Source organism: Saccopteryx leptura, chromosome 13, assembly GCF_036850995.1.
Source record: "Saccopteryx leptura isolate mSacLep1 chromosome 13, mSacLep1_pri_phased_curated, whole genome shotgun sequence".
NCBI lineage: Eukaryota > Metazoa > Chordata > Mammalia > Chiroptera > Emballonuridae > Saccopteryx > Saccopteryx leptura.
In genome coordinates this window covers 56,266,832-56,281,355 of record NC_089515.1, presented here as the reverse complement: position 1 = coordinate 56,281,355, position 14,524 = coordinate 56,266,832, and the positions used below count along the sequence as shown (strand labels likewise).

Here is a 14,524-nt window from a genome sequence, read left to right as displayed (position 1 = left end):
GTAAAAAAAAAAAAAAAAAAAAAAGATGAAGCCCCTTGGAGGAAACCAGATGAAGGGTGCAGGAGATTATGAAGTCATTAGATACACACCCAAGAGAATGATCCATTAAAGAAAGAAATCAGTAAGTCAAACCTTATCAAAATTTAGCTGTGTGGAAGTCCCTGTGGGCTTCTCATTATTTCAAAACAAAAAAATATTTTTAAGAATGTCTCACAGATTAAAAAAAAAATCCCCGCAATCCAATTGTTCTGTGGCCCCAGCTCACTGTGTTCCGGGGAAGATTCTGAACCACTTGGGAGCACTTGGCAGGACATCTACCAGGTCTGGGAAAGGCTTCTGCCATTGCTGCTGGTTGCCTGGGTGCCACCTAGCCCCTCTCTGAACCCTGGTTCTCATGCTGAGTTGACTCTGAACACCTGAAAGCACAGAGGGCCAGTCTCCCCAGGGGACGGCTTGGAGGCTCGTAGGGTAGCGCAGTCATCTGGGCCAAAAATGGCACCTGGGTGATTTCTGCAGGGTTACCAAGACAACAGAAGAAAGCCGTTAATGAAGATGCCCCAGCTCCCCCACCCCCGGGCCTCCATTTTACACAGAAAGGGGCAGGCTTAACTTTCAGAATCTAAAGGGATTAGGAGATTGGACCAAAGAATTACCCTGTTTCCCTGAAAATAAGACATCCCCCCAAAATAAGACCTAGTGCAATGTTTTTCAAGTTTAGAAATATAAGGCCTCCCCTGAAAATAAGACCTAGCGCATCTTTAGAAGCAAAAATTAATACAAGACACTTGTCTTATTTTGGGGGAAACGGTAGATTGTTGTATGTGGAAACAGTCACAAGAAGTCCTTGAGGGAATTCAGAGTTTGGCTGGTTATGCTGATATTTGTGATGACATGACTACAGTATATAAATAAATCTTGATTTTTTTGGCTCAACAATAAAGGAATTCTTGTTCATGGAAAAATAAGGCCTCCCCTGAAAATAAGACCTAGCGCATCTTTAGGAGCAAAAATTAATATAAGACACTGTCTTATTTTCGGGGAAACACAGGAGTAGCGTTCTACATCCCTTGATGGGATTCACAGTGGAACCCTCTGAAAGATCTGCCAGGGAAAGAAAGGAAGACCAGCGGCTTGGGCTCTACAGGTAAATCCGCTCAAGTCTTCCTTTCACAGAGATTCCTTCTAGAGAATTCAGCCTGCCAGGATAACCATTGCTTTCCTGTGTGCCTCTGGCTCTCTGGGTTGGGGGTGAGAAGAAGAGAAGGTCTCTTGAGTGCTAAGACCATCCTCGTTTGACTCACCTGGGTTTTCCAAATAACAGCATTCGAGTGTTCCTCAATCTGTCCAGTATCTGTCCAGCAGAGGGAGCCCTGGCCCTTCAAGTACCTAGTGTAACAGTGGGTGACTGTGCTTCAAAAGTAGGTGTGCTCATAGCCCCCAAGGTAAATTAGTAACGAGGTAGGAGGTCCCTCCCGTAGAGGCCACAGGGACCCGGGAGAGGGCTCTGTCCATCACAGCTCCAACGATCAATTCCTGGTTGCTGGCAGCGTTGCTTTGTGTACAATTTTGATAATCAACTGGCCCTTGTCTTTGTGTGTGTGTGTATGTGCATGACAGAGACAGAGAAGGAACAGATAGGGACAGACGGACAGAAAGGGAGAGAGATGAGAAGCATCAATTTTTCATTGCAGCACCTTAGTTGTTCATTGATTGCTTTCTCATATGTGCCTTGATGGGGGGGGGCTACAGCAGAGCCAGTGACCCCTTGCTCAAGCCAGCAACCTTGGGTCCAAGCTGGTGAGCTTTTTTGCTCAAACCAGATGAGCCTGCACTCAAGCTGGCGACCTTGGGGTGCCGAACCTGGGTCCTTCGCATCCCAGTCCAACGCTCTATTCACTGCACCACCGCCTGGTCAGGCTGGCCCTTGTCTTGATGGCTGTCCGGGAGCACCGTTTAGAGCAAAATTATCCCAGAACTCAGACCCTCACCTTTTTTGATAAGTATCCTAAGAGATCAACTCACTTGCAACATAACATCCTTCACAGTGGGGCACTGGATCTGGTCACTTCTGACACAGGTTTTCACTGTCTCTTCTCTATAGGAGTCAGCTTAGTGGGAAGTGGCTTCTGTTGAGGGCATTTTAGCCCCCACTTTAAATCTTTCCAGGCACACATTGTCACGTCCCCATCCCACACAATGTCATGTGTTGGGGCAAACCGAAAGTCATTTTCTGGGGACGGCTTTTGTCTTCTCTCAGCAGAACACTGACTAGACCACGTTGATGTTAGTATGGTCATATGGGGGGAGGTTGTTACATATCATAATTAATATCCTCTGTTCTCATTAGCAGCTCTTCTTCGTGAAGAAGTCTTTGCTCCCCACACTGAAGATTGTATCCACTCAATTGAGTCCCCTATGAATTTCTAAGTAAAATTGTGTATTTTAATGCTCTTGAAGATGCCATTGGCTGAATTTATATCAGGGAAAGTTGTAATTACTTTCCTCAGGGGTGTGTAAGGATGTCAGTTCTGTAAATTTTATTTACACCAGGTGTTCTAGGGGTTTTATTCTGTCCCATTTTAATGAGTGGAAAGTAGAAAACTGGTCTAATATTTGTCTTAAAATATTAGTGAGGTAGGACATTTTCTCAAAGTTATTACCCATATATGTATTATATATCTATGTATATAATATATGTAATATATATATTTGTCATTTGATAGCTTTCTCCATTTAGTTACAGGTATTTTATTTCTTCATTTTACAACAAAAAGCCTTGCATTACACCTACCTACACTTTAATAATAATAAGTGGGTCTTGAATCCGTTCCTACCGCTTGTTATCCCGTATTTTCACATCTCCCCATACTTTCTGCTTCCTAATGTCAGCTTTCACTTCTTAAATGTTTCAGTCGACTACCTGGCTAATTTGATTTCTTTTCTCCGCGCTTAAAAAAACTTCATTGTCATGATCATTTGCCCCTCATTGCGGTTTGACCCAGGTTGGGTCCCCAGCTCTTGGCCTGTCTCGAAAAAAGAAATTGCTGTTTGGTCTGTGTCGCGAGAGACACGGGAGGCGGAGGGCTGTCAACCCAGGCATCCCTTTCCACCGCGGAGGGCAGCACAACTCGGGGCGACGCCAGTCGTACACGTGGTGCTACGTCCCGAGCACCCCATGAAGTCAGTGGTTCAGAGAGGACTGTTGGAACAGTAATGAATGACGCATGAACTAACAAGAAACCCTAGACCCATGCGGCTCTCCACCGGCTCAGCGAAGTCTCTCTGGGGTTGGGGGTCGTTGCCATGGGCTACCTTCCGGGCTGTTGTCCAAGTCACTGAATATTGATCGGGAGCAGACGCCTTGTCCTTCCTGACCCATGTGTACAGGAAAACCTCTCCTCCGAATTTTTGGGAAACCTGACGACTCGGGCAATTTTCCAAAGAACCCCCGTGGCCAGGAAGGTCCTGGCGGGGCGGGGCCCGTCGCCCTGGAGGGCTCCGCCCTCCTTGTGCTGGGTGTGGACTGACCATCACGGGAGTCCACCAACGCCTGTGGGAGCTTCCTTAGTCCCTCCGTGCTGGTGGATTGGACCTGTGCTGTGAGCCAAGAGGAAGCAAGGGGACAGTCGGCCAGTGCAGTGACAGGCCAGCGTTAGGAAGCGACAGGGAGGAGCTCCGACACAGGTGTTCTGGGTGTGGCAGGTGGGACATCCTGCACCGGGCGGCGGCAGAACCAGGGAAGGCCGCTAGGTGGCAGGCGAGTTCCACCGTCGTGGGTTACCTCCTCTCCAGACCTTCATCTGGACCCAGAGAAGGGGACTCAGGGTTAGGGTGCCTGGTCCTTACAGGACAGGAGGGGTGACGGCAATGCTGGTGACCCCCGTCCACTGGCAGAGTGACTTCGAGAAAGTCTTGGTCTGCTCCAGCCTGGTGTAGGCATGGTTACTTCTCCCCTCAAAACACCCAGCACGGTTCACTCGTCCCTTATGAGCCCCCCAACACCAGACCATGCACCCCAAGGCTCCGGCGCTGCCAGCTGACATCTTCTGCATGCTGAGGTTGATCACCCCCCAACCCCCAGGAGCTCCCCTCAGACCCCCAGGTGCCTGAAGACCCCTTCTTTCCCCACCCTAACACCTGCTATGTGCAAGGTTCCTCGTTCACTGAAGGCTGTTTCCCGTTTCCTGTTAGACGGCTGTCTGTGTTTTCAGGGAGCATGCTTCCGTCCCAATATCAGTGTGATGATAAAACCCAAGTCCCATCAGTTCCTGGGCACCCACCACAGCCCCCGTGATTGACCAGTGCCCCTTTGGCCAATTTATTAAGAAGCTGGGAGACCCTGTGCCCCTGCAGGTGGGACAGTTCTCGCCCATATAACCTTAAGACATTTTTTTTTCTGCTTCCAATTCCTACTCTGTTAACTTGGCACTGGCCTGTGCCATTTAATTACTCTTAAGTCCCCCATCCCCTTGTGCCCGAAGGACTGTGATGAGGATGAGGTCAGGAGACATGGTCAGCCTTGTGAAGCTGTACTCTGGGTTGGAAGGACCCCTTCTGTTCCCCCACCCGTCAGAACTGTTATGTTGTGAGGAAGAACATGGAGCCCACCCTCCGAATGCAGTTTCATCCACCTGTGGTTTCTGCTGTCGCTGGTGGGAGTAGACTTGGTGTTGGGTTTATTCAGAGAGAGAGAGAGGGGAAGGAACCCCCCCCAAAAAAAAACTTGGCTCCCACCATTCGAGTAAAAATAAGAACAAAGACTACACTTTTTTTTGTTATGCTGAAAGTATATTTATATATATAGATATAGATATTTATTTCTCTGCAGACAGCTTTACTGATGAGTCATTTTCAACGTTCAAAGAACAACCTGTGTCGATACAACAGTAATCTGTACCAGAATGAGATGGGTAGCTTGTCAGTTAAGTTTCACAAAGTCAGCACAAACTCTGATACCATAAACAGGACAACTGTAAACACGTACACACACACACACACGCTCACAAACAGAATCACAGGTCTCACTTAAAGTTACAAAGGCCAAAAATACCCAAGAGAACAGTAGCCAGTGGGAAGTCCACACCACGTGAAGCTGTGCAAAGCTTTGGCAGATAGGGGAGCAAGTTGGAACCCAGGTTTACAACACGCACGCACAGGCACAGTAGAGAGAGAGAGAGAGAGAAACTGGAACATCAACACCAGATAGGTCACATCCCCACCCCACCCCCACCCCCACCCCCACCCTGCCAGTGGCCTTTGGCCGGGGACACAAAGGAGCAGAGAGAGCTGCGTTTCAACCACGTTAGCGTTTGGCGTCTAGCGTTTGGCGGGAGGAGGATGGCGGGGGGCCGGGCCGGGCTTGTCGTCAGGGTCGTCCTCGTCGTCCGCGTTGAGGTCTTGGGCCTCGCACTCAGCCAGGGCTTCGAAGTAGTGGAACGGCCAGCACTGGGGATCTTTCTTATGGAGCCTGGCCAGAAACCTCAAAATCAGCATCTTGCTGATTTCCAGGAATGCCCGGGGGCCCCAGAGGAACTCATACTGTGCGGGCTGGGAATGGGGGACCCGCCTAACCTCGAGGTACCTCTCCCTCACAAACACATCAGTGATGAGCTTCTTGGCGTTTCCGAAGAGACCCTCGGTCTCCCGGACGTCCACCCCTAGCTTGTACAGGAAAGTGAAGATCAGGTCCTCCCTGACACAATTGCCTTTCATGAAGATTAGACTCAGGACGACCATCAGGAGGCCCACGGTGGGCGTGTCCAGGCAGGACAGCCCGGGCCTGCCCTGATAGTACTCAAACTTGTTGATAATAATGTAAGAGTGGGTCTTGGGATCAATTTCCTTCAATTGATAACCAAAGACACACTCCAGCTTAGTGTTGGCACGGTTAATGATTTCCAAGCACTCATCTTTGTATTCACGGATGATGAATTTCACCATCTCTGAGCGCTTGACGGGCACCTTGGCTTGGTTCTTGGCCAAGAGAAACTGCACCAAGGCGTTTGCCCTCTCATCCAAGGGGGACAGGGGCTCGTTCTGGGCCACACCAAACCCCACAGACAGCCCCGGGATCTCAGAGAGGACCAGAGACTGGGGGCTGCCCAGGCTTTCCCAGAGACCCAGGGCCCTGGAGGTGCTGGGACCCTCCCAGGCGCTCAAGGCCCATGACGGGCCGGGCCCCTCCCAGCCACTCAGGATTCTGGAGGTGCTAGGCCCCTCCCAGCCACTCAGATCATAGAAGGTGTTTGGGTCCTCCCAATCACCCAAGAACTGGAGAGGGTTTTGTACCTCCCAGTCACTCAAGTTCATATTGTCCCGGGGCCGTGGGGCCTGCCGGTCAGGGTCACGCAGTGCCGCCATCCGGCCCCCGCGGTCCTCTTCCGTGTTCAGGTGCTTCTTCTTCCTGGTGGCTTTGCCGGTGCGGCGCGGAGGCTCATCGGGGGTGTTCGGCACCTCTGGAATGGTGGCCATCTCCTGGGGGGCAGCTGCTGCGCCCATCAGGATGGCGGCTGTGGCCTTGGAGACCCTGGGGGCACTCACACTGGGCTGGGGCACCCAGGGGAGAGCAGGCAGGGCCTCCACGTAGGCATAGGGATCCTTCAGAGCGAGTGGCATCGACTTGGGGACCTCTGGGATGGCAGAGGGGCCCCTGAAGGCATTAGAAGAGGCAGGCTGAAACTGAGAGGTAGCCGGGAAGACCCTCGAGGCGGCACTATAGGTCTCCGGCGTGGCAGGCAGATTCTTCCAGGGGGTTGACAGGTGACCTCGGGCACCTGGCACCACCTTTGGAGAGCAGAAGGTGGCAGCGAAGATCATGCGGTCCTTGGAGGGGGCCCGGCGGTCCTTCGAAGACGTTCTGCGCTCCTTGGAGGTTCTACGGTCCATGGAGGAGGCCCTGGTCTCTCCTGATGGAGTCATCAGTGATTTGGAGGAGCCCATGGGAAAATTTGCCACCGCTATGGGGGCTTCGGGCTGCCCCTGCGCGAGGGCCGGGGTCGCCTGCCAGGCTGTTTGGATTTGCAGGCCGGGCAGCTCTGCTTGCGGGCCCGAGGGTTGGGCCTGCTGGGTGGGTAGCTGGATTTGCAGAGCCTTTTGGGAGGCGGGGACTCCCTGAAAGGGCTGCTCCATCTGGCCCAGTGGTGGACCCTGCCTCTGAACCTCCTGGGTGGGCAGGGGCTGCCAGAACTGCCCCGGGGCTTTGGGGGGCTGCCATGCCAGCGCCTGGGCCTGCTGCACTTCCTGGAACTCAATGGAGGTGGGCATCTCTTGTGGCACAGGGGCTTGGCCTTTGGGGGCCTGCCAGATGATGGGGGGGCAGTGCACAGCCTGAGGTGCCGACAGAGGGGCAGACAGCACAGCCTGAGGCACCTGTGGACCTGCCAGGGGCGCTGTGGGCATCTGCGCCGCAGGAGGGGCTGTGGGCACCTGTGGGGCTAGACGCATCGGGGGGGCCGCCCGCAGCTGCGGGGCGGGGAGCCGAGCCTGAGGGGCCTGCCGCAGAGGGGGCGGAGGGGGCAGGGCCTGCCACAGCGGGGGCGGGCTGGTCAGCGGCCGGATGGGCGGCGGTGCCTGGCGGAGCAGGGGTGGTGCCTGGCGGATGGCGGGCGGCCCCTGGCGCACAGGTGGGGGCCCAGGTCGGATGGGGGGTGGACCTGGGCGGATGGCAGGTGGGCCCTGGCGCACAGGTGGCTGCGCCTGCCAGGCAATGGTCGGGGCCGGCCAGGTGACCTGGGCAGCCTGCCAGGTCAGGGGCGTGGCCTGCCAGCCTTGCGCAGGGGCCTGCCAGCCCGGCGAGGTGGCCTGCCAGCCCGGGGGCGTGGCCATCTGGGCTGGCGGGGCCTGCGGACCCTGGGGGACCTGCGGAGGAGCCCTTATAACCGGGGACTGGATTTGCAGAATGAGAGGCTGAGCCTGCGGGGCCCAGGTAGGCAAGGGCTGTGCAGGTGGGGCTCCTGGCTGCACCATCGGGGCCGGCGAAGCTGCAGGCTGGTTGATGGGTGCTCTTGAACCCGACGGGTGGAGCATCAGGACTCCGGGACCTGGAGGCTTGGCCATCGGGGCTCCTGGCGGTGGAGGCTGGGTCATCAAGGCTGCTGGGGGCGGAGGCTGGACCATCGGGGCTCCCGGAGCAGCAGGCTGGACCATCAGGACTCCCGGAGTGAGAGTCTGAGCCATCAGGACTCCCGGAGCTGGAGGCTGGGCCATCGGGGTCCCCGGAGGTGCAGGATGCGCCATCGGGGTCCCCGGAGGGGGAGGATGAGCCATTGGGGTCCCCGGAGGGGGAGGATGCACCATCGGGGTCCCCGGAGGGGGAGGATGAGCCATCGGGGTCCCGGGAGGTGGAGGGTGCACCATCGGGGTCCCGGGAGGAGGAGGATGGGCCAGTGGGCCTCCGGGAGCCGAAGGATGCATCATCAGGACCCCCGGAGTCGGAGGCTGTGCCATCGGGGCTCCCGGAGGGGGAGGATGGATCATCAGGACCCCGGGAGTTGGGGGCTTGCCCATCGGCCCTCCCAGAGGGGGAGCCTGGACCAGCGGACCTCCTAGGGGTGGAGGCTGGGCCAGCGCAGCCACGGGAGCTGGCGGCTGGCCCTGCGGTCCCTCCCAGACAGCCTGCGATGCCTGCCAGGCGGCCAGCGAAGCCTGCAGATCAATCGGAGGTGGGTCCCAAGGGACCGGTGGCGCCCGGGAGGAGGCGGGCGGGGCCCGCATCAGAACCGTAGGGCGGCTATAGACCGGCGGCTTGGGTGACTCCGGTGGGGGACTGGAGTCACCCAGATTCTTACTTAGCTGCGACATGTCCGTTCCTGCTGACAGCCGATGGGCCTTCACCGACAGCTGCTGGGCTTTTTCCTCCAGAGAGAAGAGAGACCGCTTACGTGGCCGAACAGAGCAGAGGATTCCTCTCTGCTGACTGGTGAATGGGGAGTAAGTGCTTTTAGCTCTGCAGCTTTCCGCAGTAAGAAGGAGGGGGGAAGAGGGCCCAACCCCGCCCCTTCCCCGCCCCCGACCACCACAAGTGGATCTTGCATAGGGGCGTCCGCCAGACATGCCGGCTGACACAAGACACCTTCTTGCTCTGTCCTGTCCCCAAACACAGCGGGTTCTTCCTGTCCGGGGATGACTTTTCACGGGGGAGTGACCAGGGGCGTGCATATGTCTCAGAAACCCCCCGTCCTGTGGGGCCGAGTGGGAGGAGACCACAGGGACACATGGAACCTTTCCAAGGGGAGGGGGGAGCTGGCGTGGTCGGAGCCTGGAGGCGGCTGAAGCCCAGCCCCTCCGCAGGATGAAAGACGTGTATGAGTGGGTGATTCAAGATTCATCCCGGGCAGCTAATGTTTCGTAAAAGTAAAAGAAGTGTGTGGGGGGGCACAGAAGCCTGCCCCGGAGGGGGGGAATGGGGGAGAGCCTGTGTCGCCAGTCCTCTTAGAGACACAGTGGGAAAGCAGGAAGCACCCCTGGCAGGAGAGAGAGATTGATGAGTATTGATTAGGACGCAGGCACGGACAGTACCCCTGGGGCTCTCAAGGAGCAGTAGACCCCCTGTAGACACTCTGGGGGCATTGAGAGGGAAACTGAGGTAGGAGTAAGGTCGTCCCCCCCCATAAAATAGAGCTTTGGAGGAAGAAGAGAGTGTTTCGCCTGAAACTCATGAGAAACGTTTTGAGGAATATAGGCGCTTTTTTTTTTTTTAAAGCACAGGCAGAGAAGACGGATGGCAGAGAGTAAAGAGAGATGTTGCAGACATTAACAGAAGGTAGCATTTTTAGCGCGGGGGGGGGGGGGGGGACATGCCTGTGCAACAGCTGGGATGAGAGGGTTGGTTTTCTATTGCTTTGCAACTGTTGCAGAGCGGGAAAGAATGAAGCCTGTTGCCAGAATGAAAACCAAACGCGCGCGCGTACGCACACATGTACACGCTGGAAAATAATTAAGTGGATGAATGAATAGATCGAAGGTTGATCTATAGGGGTGAAAAAAAAACAAATGAAGAATAAAATACAACACTTGGAGGAAATCTCCTCCTGGATAAAATTCAGTTTAAAAATTAGAGAAGTCATGAATTAAAAGATAAAATAGGAGATGTAAAAAATATATATATATATATTTGGTAATGCTGTCCTGCTTCATGCAGAAGGGAAGTGGCAGTCTCGGTGCTACACAGTTGGGTCGTTTTTTGGAAATAGGCAACATATTAAAACACCAAGGATGTTTAGTTTTAGAAGAGGTGGTTTTTGCAGTCTAGGGCAAGAGTCCAGAGTGACCCCAAACTCCACGACAAGAATGCCACAAGGGGGCATGAGAGAATGGTGCGGACTCTACCCCACTCCCCTCTCTGGGACCCTCGGCCGGCCGGCCGGAGTTTCTCAAATGCGGGAGTTTCTGAATTCCAGTGGGAGCCTGTGTGCACGCTCCCAAGGTTGTCGTTGCCTTAAGGATTAAGACAATCATTTGGGGGAATGAGGCAGCAGTGTTTTTTGTTTGCTTTGTTTTGTTTCTCCTGATAATGGAAGGGGTGAGAAACCAGACTTGTTAACGCCCGGGAGCATTTTCCTTTCCAAAAGCAAGAAGATCTTTCATGGTTCCTGACCGTATACCATAGATTCCCCAGAAATCTCCGTCTCCAGGCTGGATTCTACCCCACACTTCAAGGTTTCTGGGTCTGTCTCAAGGGTTAAAAAGACTTCTCTATTTGATAGGGGTTTAGAGCCGCTTTGGCGAGGTTAACTCTAGATATGACCCTCACGGTCCCTCCGGTGACAGTCCCAGGACATGGATAGCTTTGAGAAAATCAGTGCACTTTTCCAAGTCAGTCTCAGCCCTGCGACCTTTCTACACTCCTTCAAGTGTACTTTTTCCCTCCCTCTAATTCAAATGTGTAAATTCCTCAGAGATTAAGTTCTGCTAACTATTCTTTCCAAGATCACTGCAAATTTAACCTTCACTGTGCCGTGTGGCAGTTCATCTGCTGCAATAAAGGGCTGCTGGTTGGGCCTCACTGGTTCCTCTGATGTTTGGATCACAATGTGTAGCCCTGGGGCCCCATGTCCGTGCCCCTCAGATTCCTTCGGTGAAAGCAAGTGCGATTCAGAAGCCGAAAAGGAGGTATTAGGAATTGTGGAGAGGGGAAAAAACACCTTGTAGGTGTCATTAGAAATGGGAGGTTGTGTGTGGGGGGGGCACGGTACAGGGGTGTAGAGAGTGTTGTATTGAGTGGGACGCTTGAAACCAGGTCCACACACACACACACACACACACACACACACACACAGGAAATGGGAGGTAGTCACATTGCACTTGGTAACGTTCTTGCACTAACGAAGGAAAATGGGGGCACAGTTATTCAACGACGCTGGTAGGCTGGTAATTGTGGGTGAACCAGATTTATTTTTTCCCTGGAAAAAAAAATACATCTGCCAATTGCAGACAATCACTTGACAGCCCAGCTACCCACCAATTACTGTGACTCCCAACAAGACCCTTTGTGAAGATAGATGGCTTTCATACCAGCAAAACCCAATACTCGCCGAGTCCAGTGGGAAATTTGGACCACAATTTTAAACAGGTCTCCAAGCTCCCCTTGCCCCTTTTCTCTTGGTTAATCTCGTCTTTGGAAGCCCCCTCTCCTCTTTTGTGTATCCGCTCTTTGGACTCTGGACCTCTGAACCGAGTGTCAGAATCCCCCTTCCTTGTTTCTCCGTGAAGCTGCTTAAGCCTCCAAGGTGAGTACAAAACCAAAAGGTTATACACGAAACACCCGGGGGGTGCAGGTGTCTGTTTGCCTTCTGATTACCCAGGCCATTTGCTATTTGCCTAAGTCGCTCACAAAACGGTAGCACAGTAATCCAGAGAGACCTAGGGATAAGGAGAACTGAGCATAAACAAGTAGTGTGAAGAATTGGTGTTAATCATTTATTATTTATGTCATCCCACGAGGGGACCCTCCCTGCAGACTGAAGCCTTATTGTGGTCACTTGTGTGCCCCACCGCAGCCTGAGTGGTCAGTAAGGAGCCGTGGAATAAAAGTGTAAGATCAGCACCAGAATTGTCCCCCTCTGCCCCTCCATAGCTGTGAGACTTGGGGTCCCTATTTAGGAGTAGGTAAAATCATCACTGGTAACTTTCAGAAAGTCCAACAGAATTATTCATCTGTGAAATGCCTTCTGCTGAGGATTTATTTTGTACCCAACACCGTGCTACGTGTAGCGCTCCAGAGAAAAAATCAGACACCAGATCTGATGGACACACGAGGATATTAACGTGGTATTTTGAATGCAATGGAGTGTTATCATTGGCATCGTTTAAAACTCATATTGGTCACAGTTGATGCACGTAACCGAATGCTCCCTTCTGTGTGCAGCGTCGGGGTGTGAGGCTAGCGGTAGCCAAGCAGAGGAAAAAATAATAATTCTGAAGACATGGAGATTTGTGAGAGTGTCATCCAAATGACAGACTGAGCCCTAAAAGAAAATAAAAACGTATAGAGTATACCAGGAATGCAAGGCGTGTGCACAATTTACAAGTTCATTAAAGCAGTGTGACTGCTGTTTATGGCGTGGTTTGTTACCTGATCAAAAACCATGCTAAAAGAAAGGTGTGCAGGCTGCCTACGCCTCACAAAATCCACAGGTGTGTGGCCCCCATTTCGCACGTCAAGAAATGGAGGCTGAGGGAGGTCATGAACTTGTCACGGAGCCAGCAAGTGCACGTGGGGCTAATGCCTGACCTCTGGGTTGCCAAGAGCCCGCAGTCTTCGCCATTACGCCAGGACTGCCAAAGCCATTTAAAATTCTGAAGTGCCATTAACAGACACTGAAGTGCCTAGATCCACACATTATTCTGTTTAATAAGCTGTGTCACTGTGTTCCCAGTTCTCTCAAAACAAGATAAAGAACATTTTCTTAGTCTTTGTCCAAAAGTACCTGAAAGGCTCGTTTGAAAAGACATAGACATCCTTATGTTCACGGCAGCATCGTTTATAACGGGCAAGATAAGAAAGCAACAACCTAAGTGCCCATCAGTCAACGAGCGGGTAAAGAAGATGTACGTTCTACACACACACACACACACACACACACACACACACACACACACAATGGAATATTTCTCGGCTATAAAAAAAAAAGAATGAAGGCATACCATTTTCGATGACATAGTTGGACCCTAGAGAGACTATATATTAAGTGAAGTAAGTCAGAGGAAGACAAATACCATATGATTTCACTTATATGTAGAATCTAAAAACAACAATATAAACGAACAAATGAAACGAACTCCTATAGACAGAGAATGTTTTGATAGCTACCTGATGGGAGGGGGAGTGAGGAGAGTGGGTGACAAAGGGGAAGGGGTTAAGGGATACAAATTGTGAATTATAAAAAATAGTCATGGGGGGCTGTAAAATACAGCCTAGGGAATAGAGCCAATATTTAAAAACTAGGTGAGGTGCCAGGTGGGCAGTGGAAATATTAGGGTGAACACTAAATTATATAAATCTCTAATCACTATGTTGTACACCTGAAACTTACCTAATCTGGTATGTTAATGGTAGTTGAAAATTTTTGGATATGTAAATTAAAACAAAAAGGACGTTTTTTAAATTAAAAGCACTGCGTGTCCTCTGCTAGTAAATTTTTCGACCTCCAAAGGCAACCAATTTCTGACTTCTCTCCTCACCACATGTCAATTGTGCCTGTTCTTGAATTTTATCAATACATAAATGGTATCAGTATAGTATTCTATACCCTTTTTGTGTCTCAATTCAACACGTATCAGAAATTTGCTGTTTTATAATGCTGGATAGGACCCCATTCTCTTTGTATTGCACAATTGCTTTACCTACTACCTATGGATATTTAGGATATTTACAATTTTGGAACGACTATGAAAAAGGGCTGCTTTAAAAATTATGTTGTAGAATTCGTTCATCTGAAACCTGTGTAATTATGTTAACCAGTGTCACTCCCAATAAATTCAATAAAAAAATATTTTTTGCTGTTTAGTTGAATGAGTTCTCTAGTTTGGATATTAACTCATGTATATGATTTGCAAATATTTTCTCCCATTCCACGGGCTGCCTTTTTATTTTCTTGTCTCCATTATGATGGAGAAACTTGATTTTGATGTAATCCAACTTGTTTATTTCTGCTTTTATTGCTTTTGTTTTTTTGTGTGCATAAAATCCCCCCCCCAACAAATTATTACCAATAAAAATGCTAAGGAACTTTCCCCATGTGTTTTCTTCTAGGATTTTGTGGTTTGAAGTCTTTAATCCATTTTGAATTAATTTTTATGTATAAGATTATTAATTCAGTTAATTTTTTTCATTTTTTTAATGTTCAATTTTCCCCACACGGTTTTTTGAAAAGACTTTGTTTTCTGTTCAATATTTTTGGTCCCCCCCACACACACTCTTGAGATATCTTTTTGCTGTATAAAAATTGCAGATGAACAATTTTTTTTTTTCTTTTCAGCATTTCGTTAACATTTACCAAAAGAGCATATTTCTTCTTTTTTTTTT

At 51.1% G+C, this 14,524-nt stretch overlaps 1 protein-coding gene across 1 annotated transcript; it reads right to left on the bottom strand.

Moving 5' to 3' along the window:
• Nucleotides 1-5,316: 5,316 nt before the first annotated feature.
• MAGEL2 (MAGE family member L2) lies at nucleotides 5,317-8,860 on the bottom strand. Its single transcript, XM_066354610.1, has one exon. It carries the CDS (start codon nucleotides 8,797-8,799, stop codon nucleotides 5,317-5,319), a length of 3,483 nt encoding a protein of 1,160 aa, XP_066210707.1. The 5' UTR covers nucleotides 8,800-8,860.
• Nucleotides 8,861-14,524: the final 5,664 nt, after the last annotated feature.

What these genes read in the sequence shown, in the direction of transcription:
- MAGEL2 (XM_066354610.1), bottom strand. Translation starts at nt 8,799, where the DNA reads ATGTCGCAGCTAAGTAAGAATCTGGGTGACTCCAGTCCCCCACCGGAG.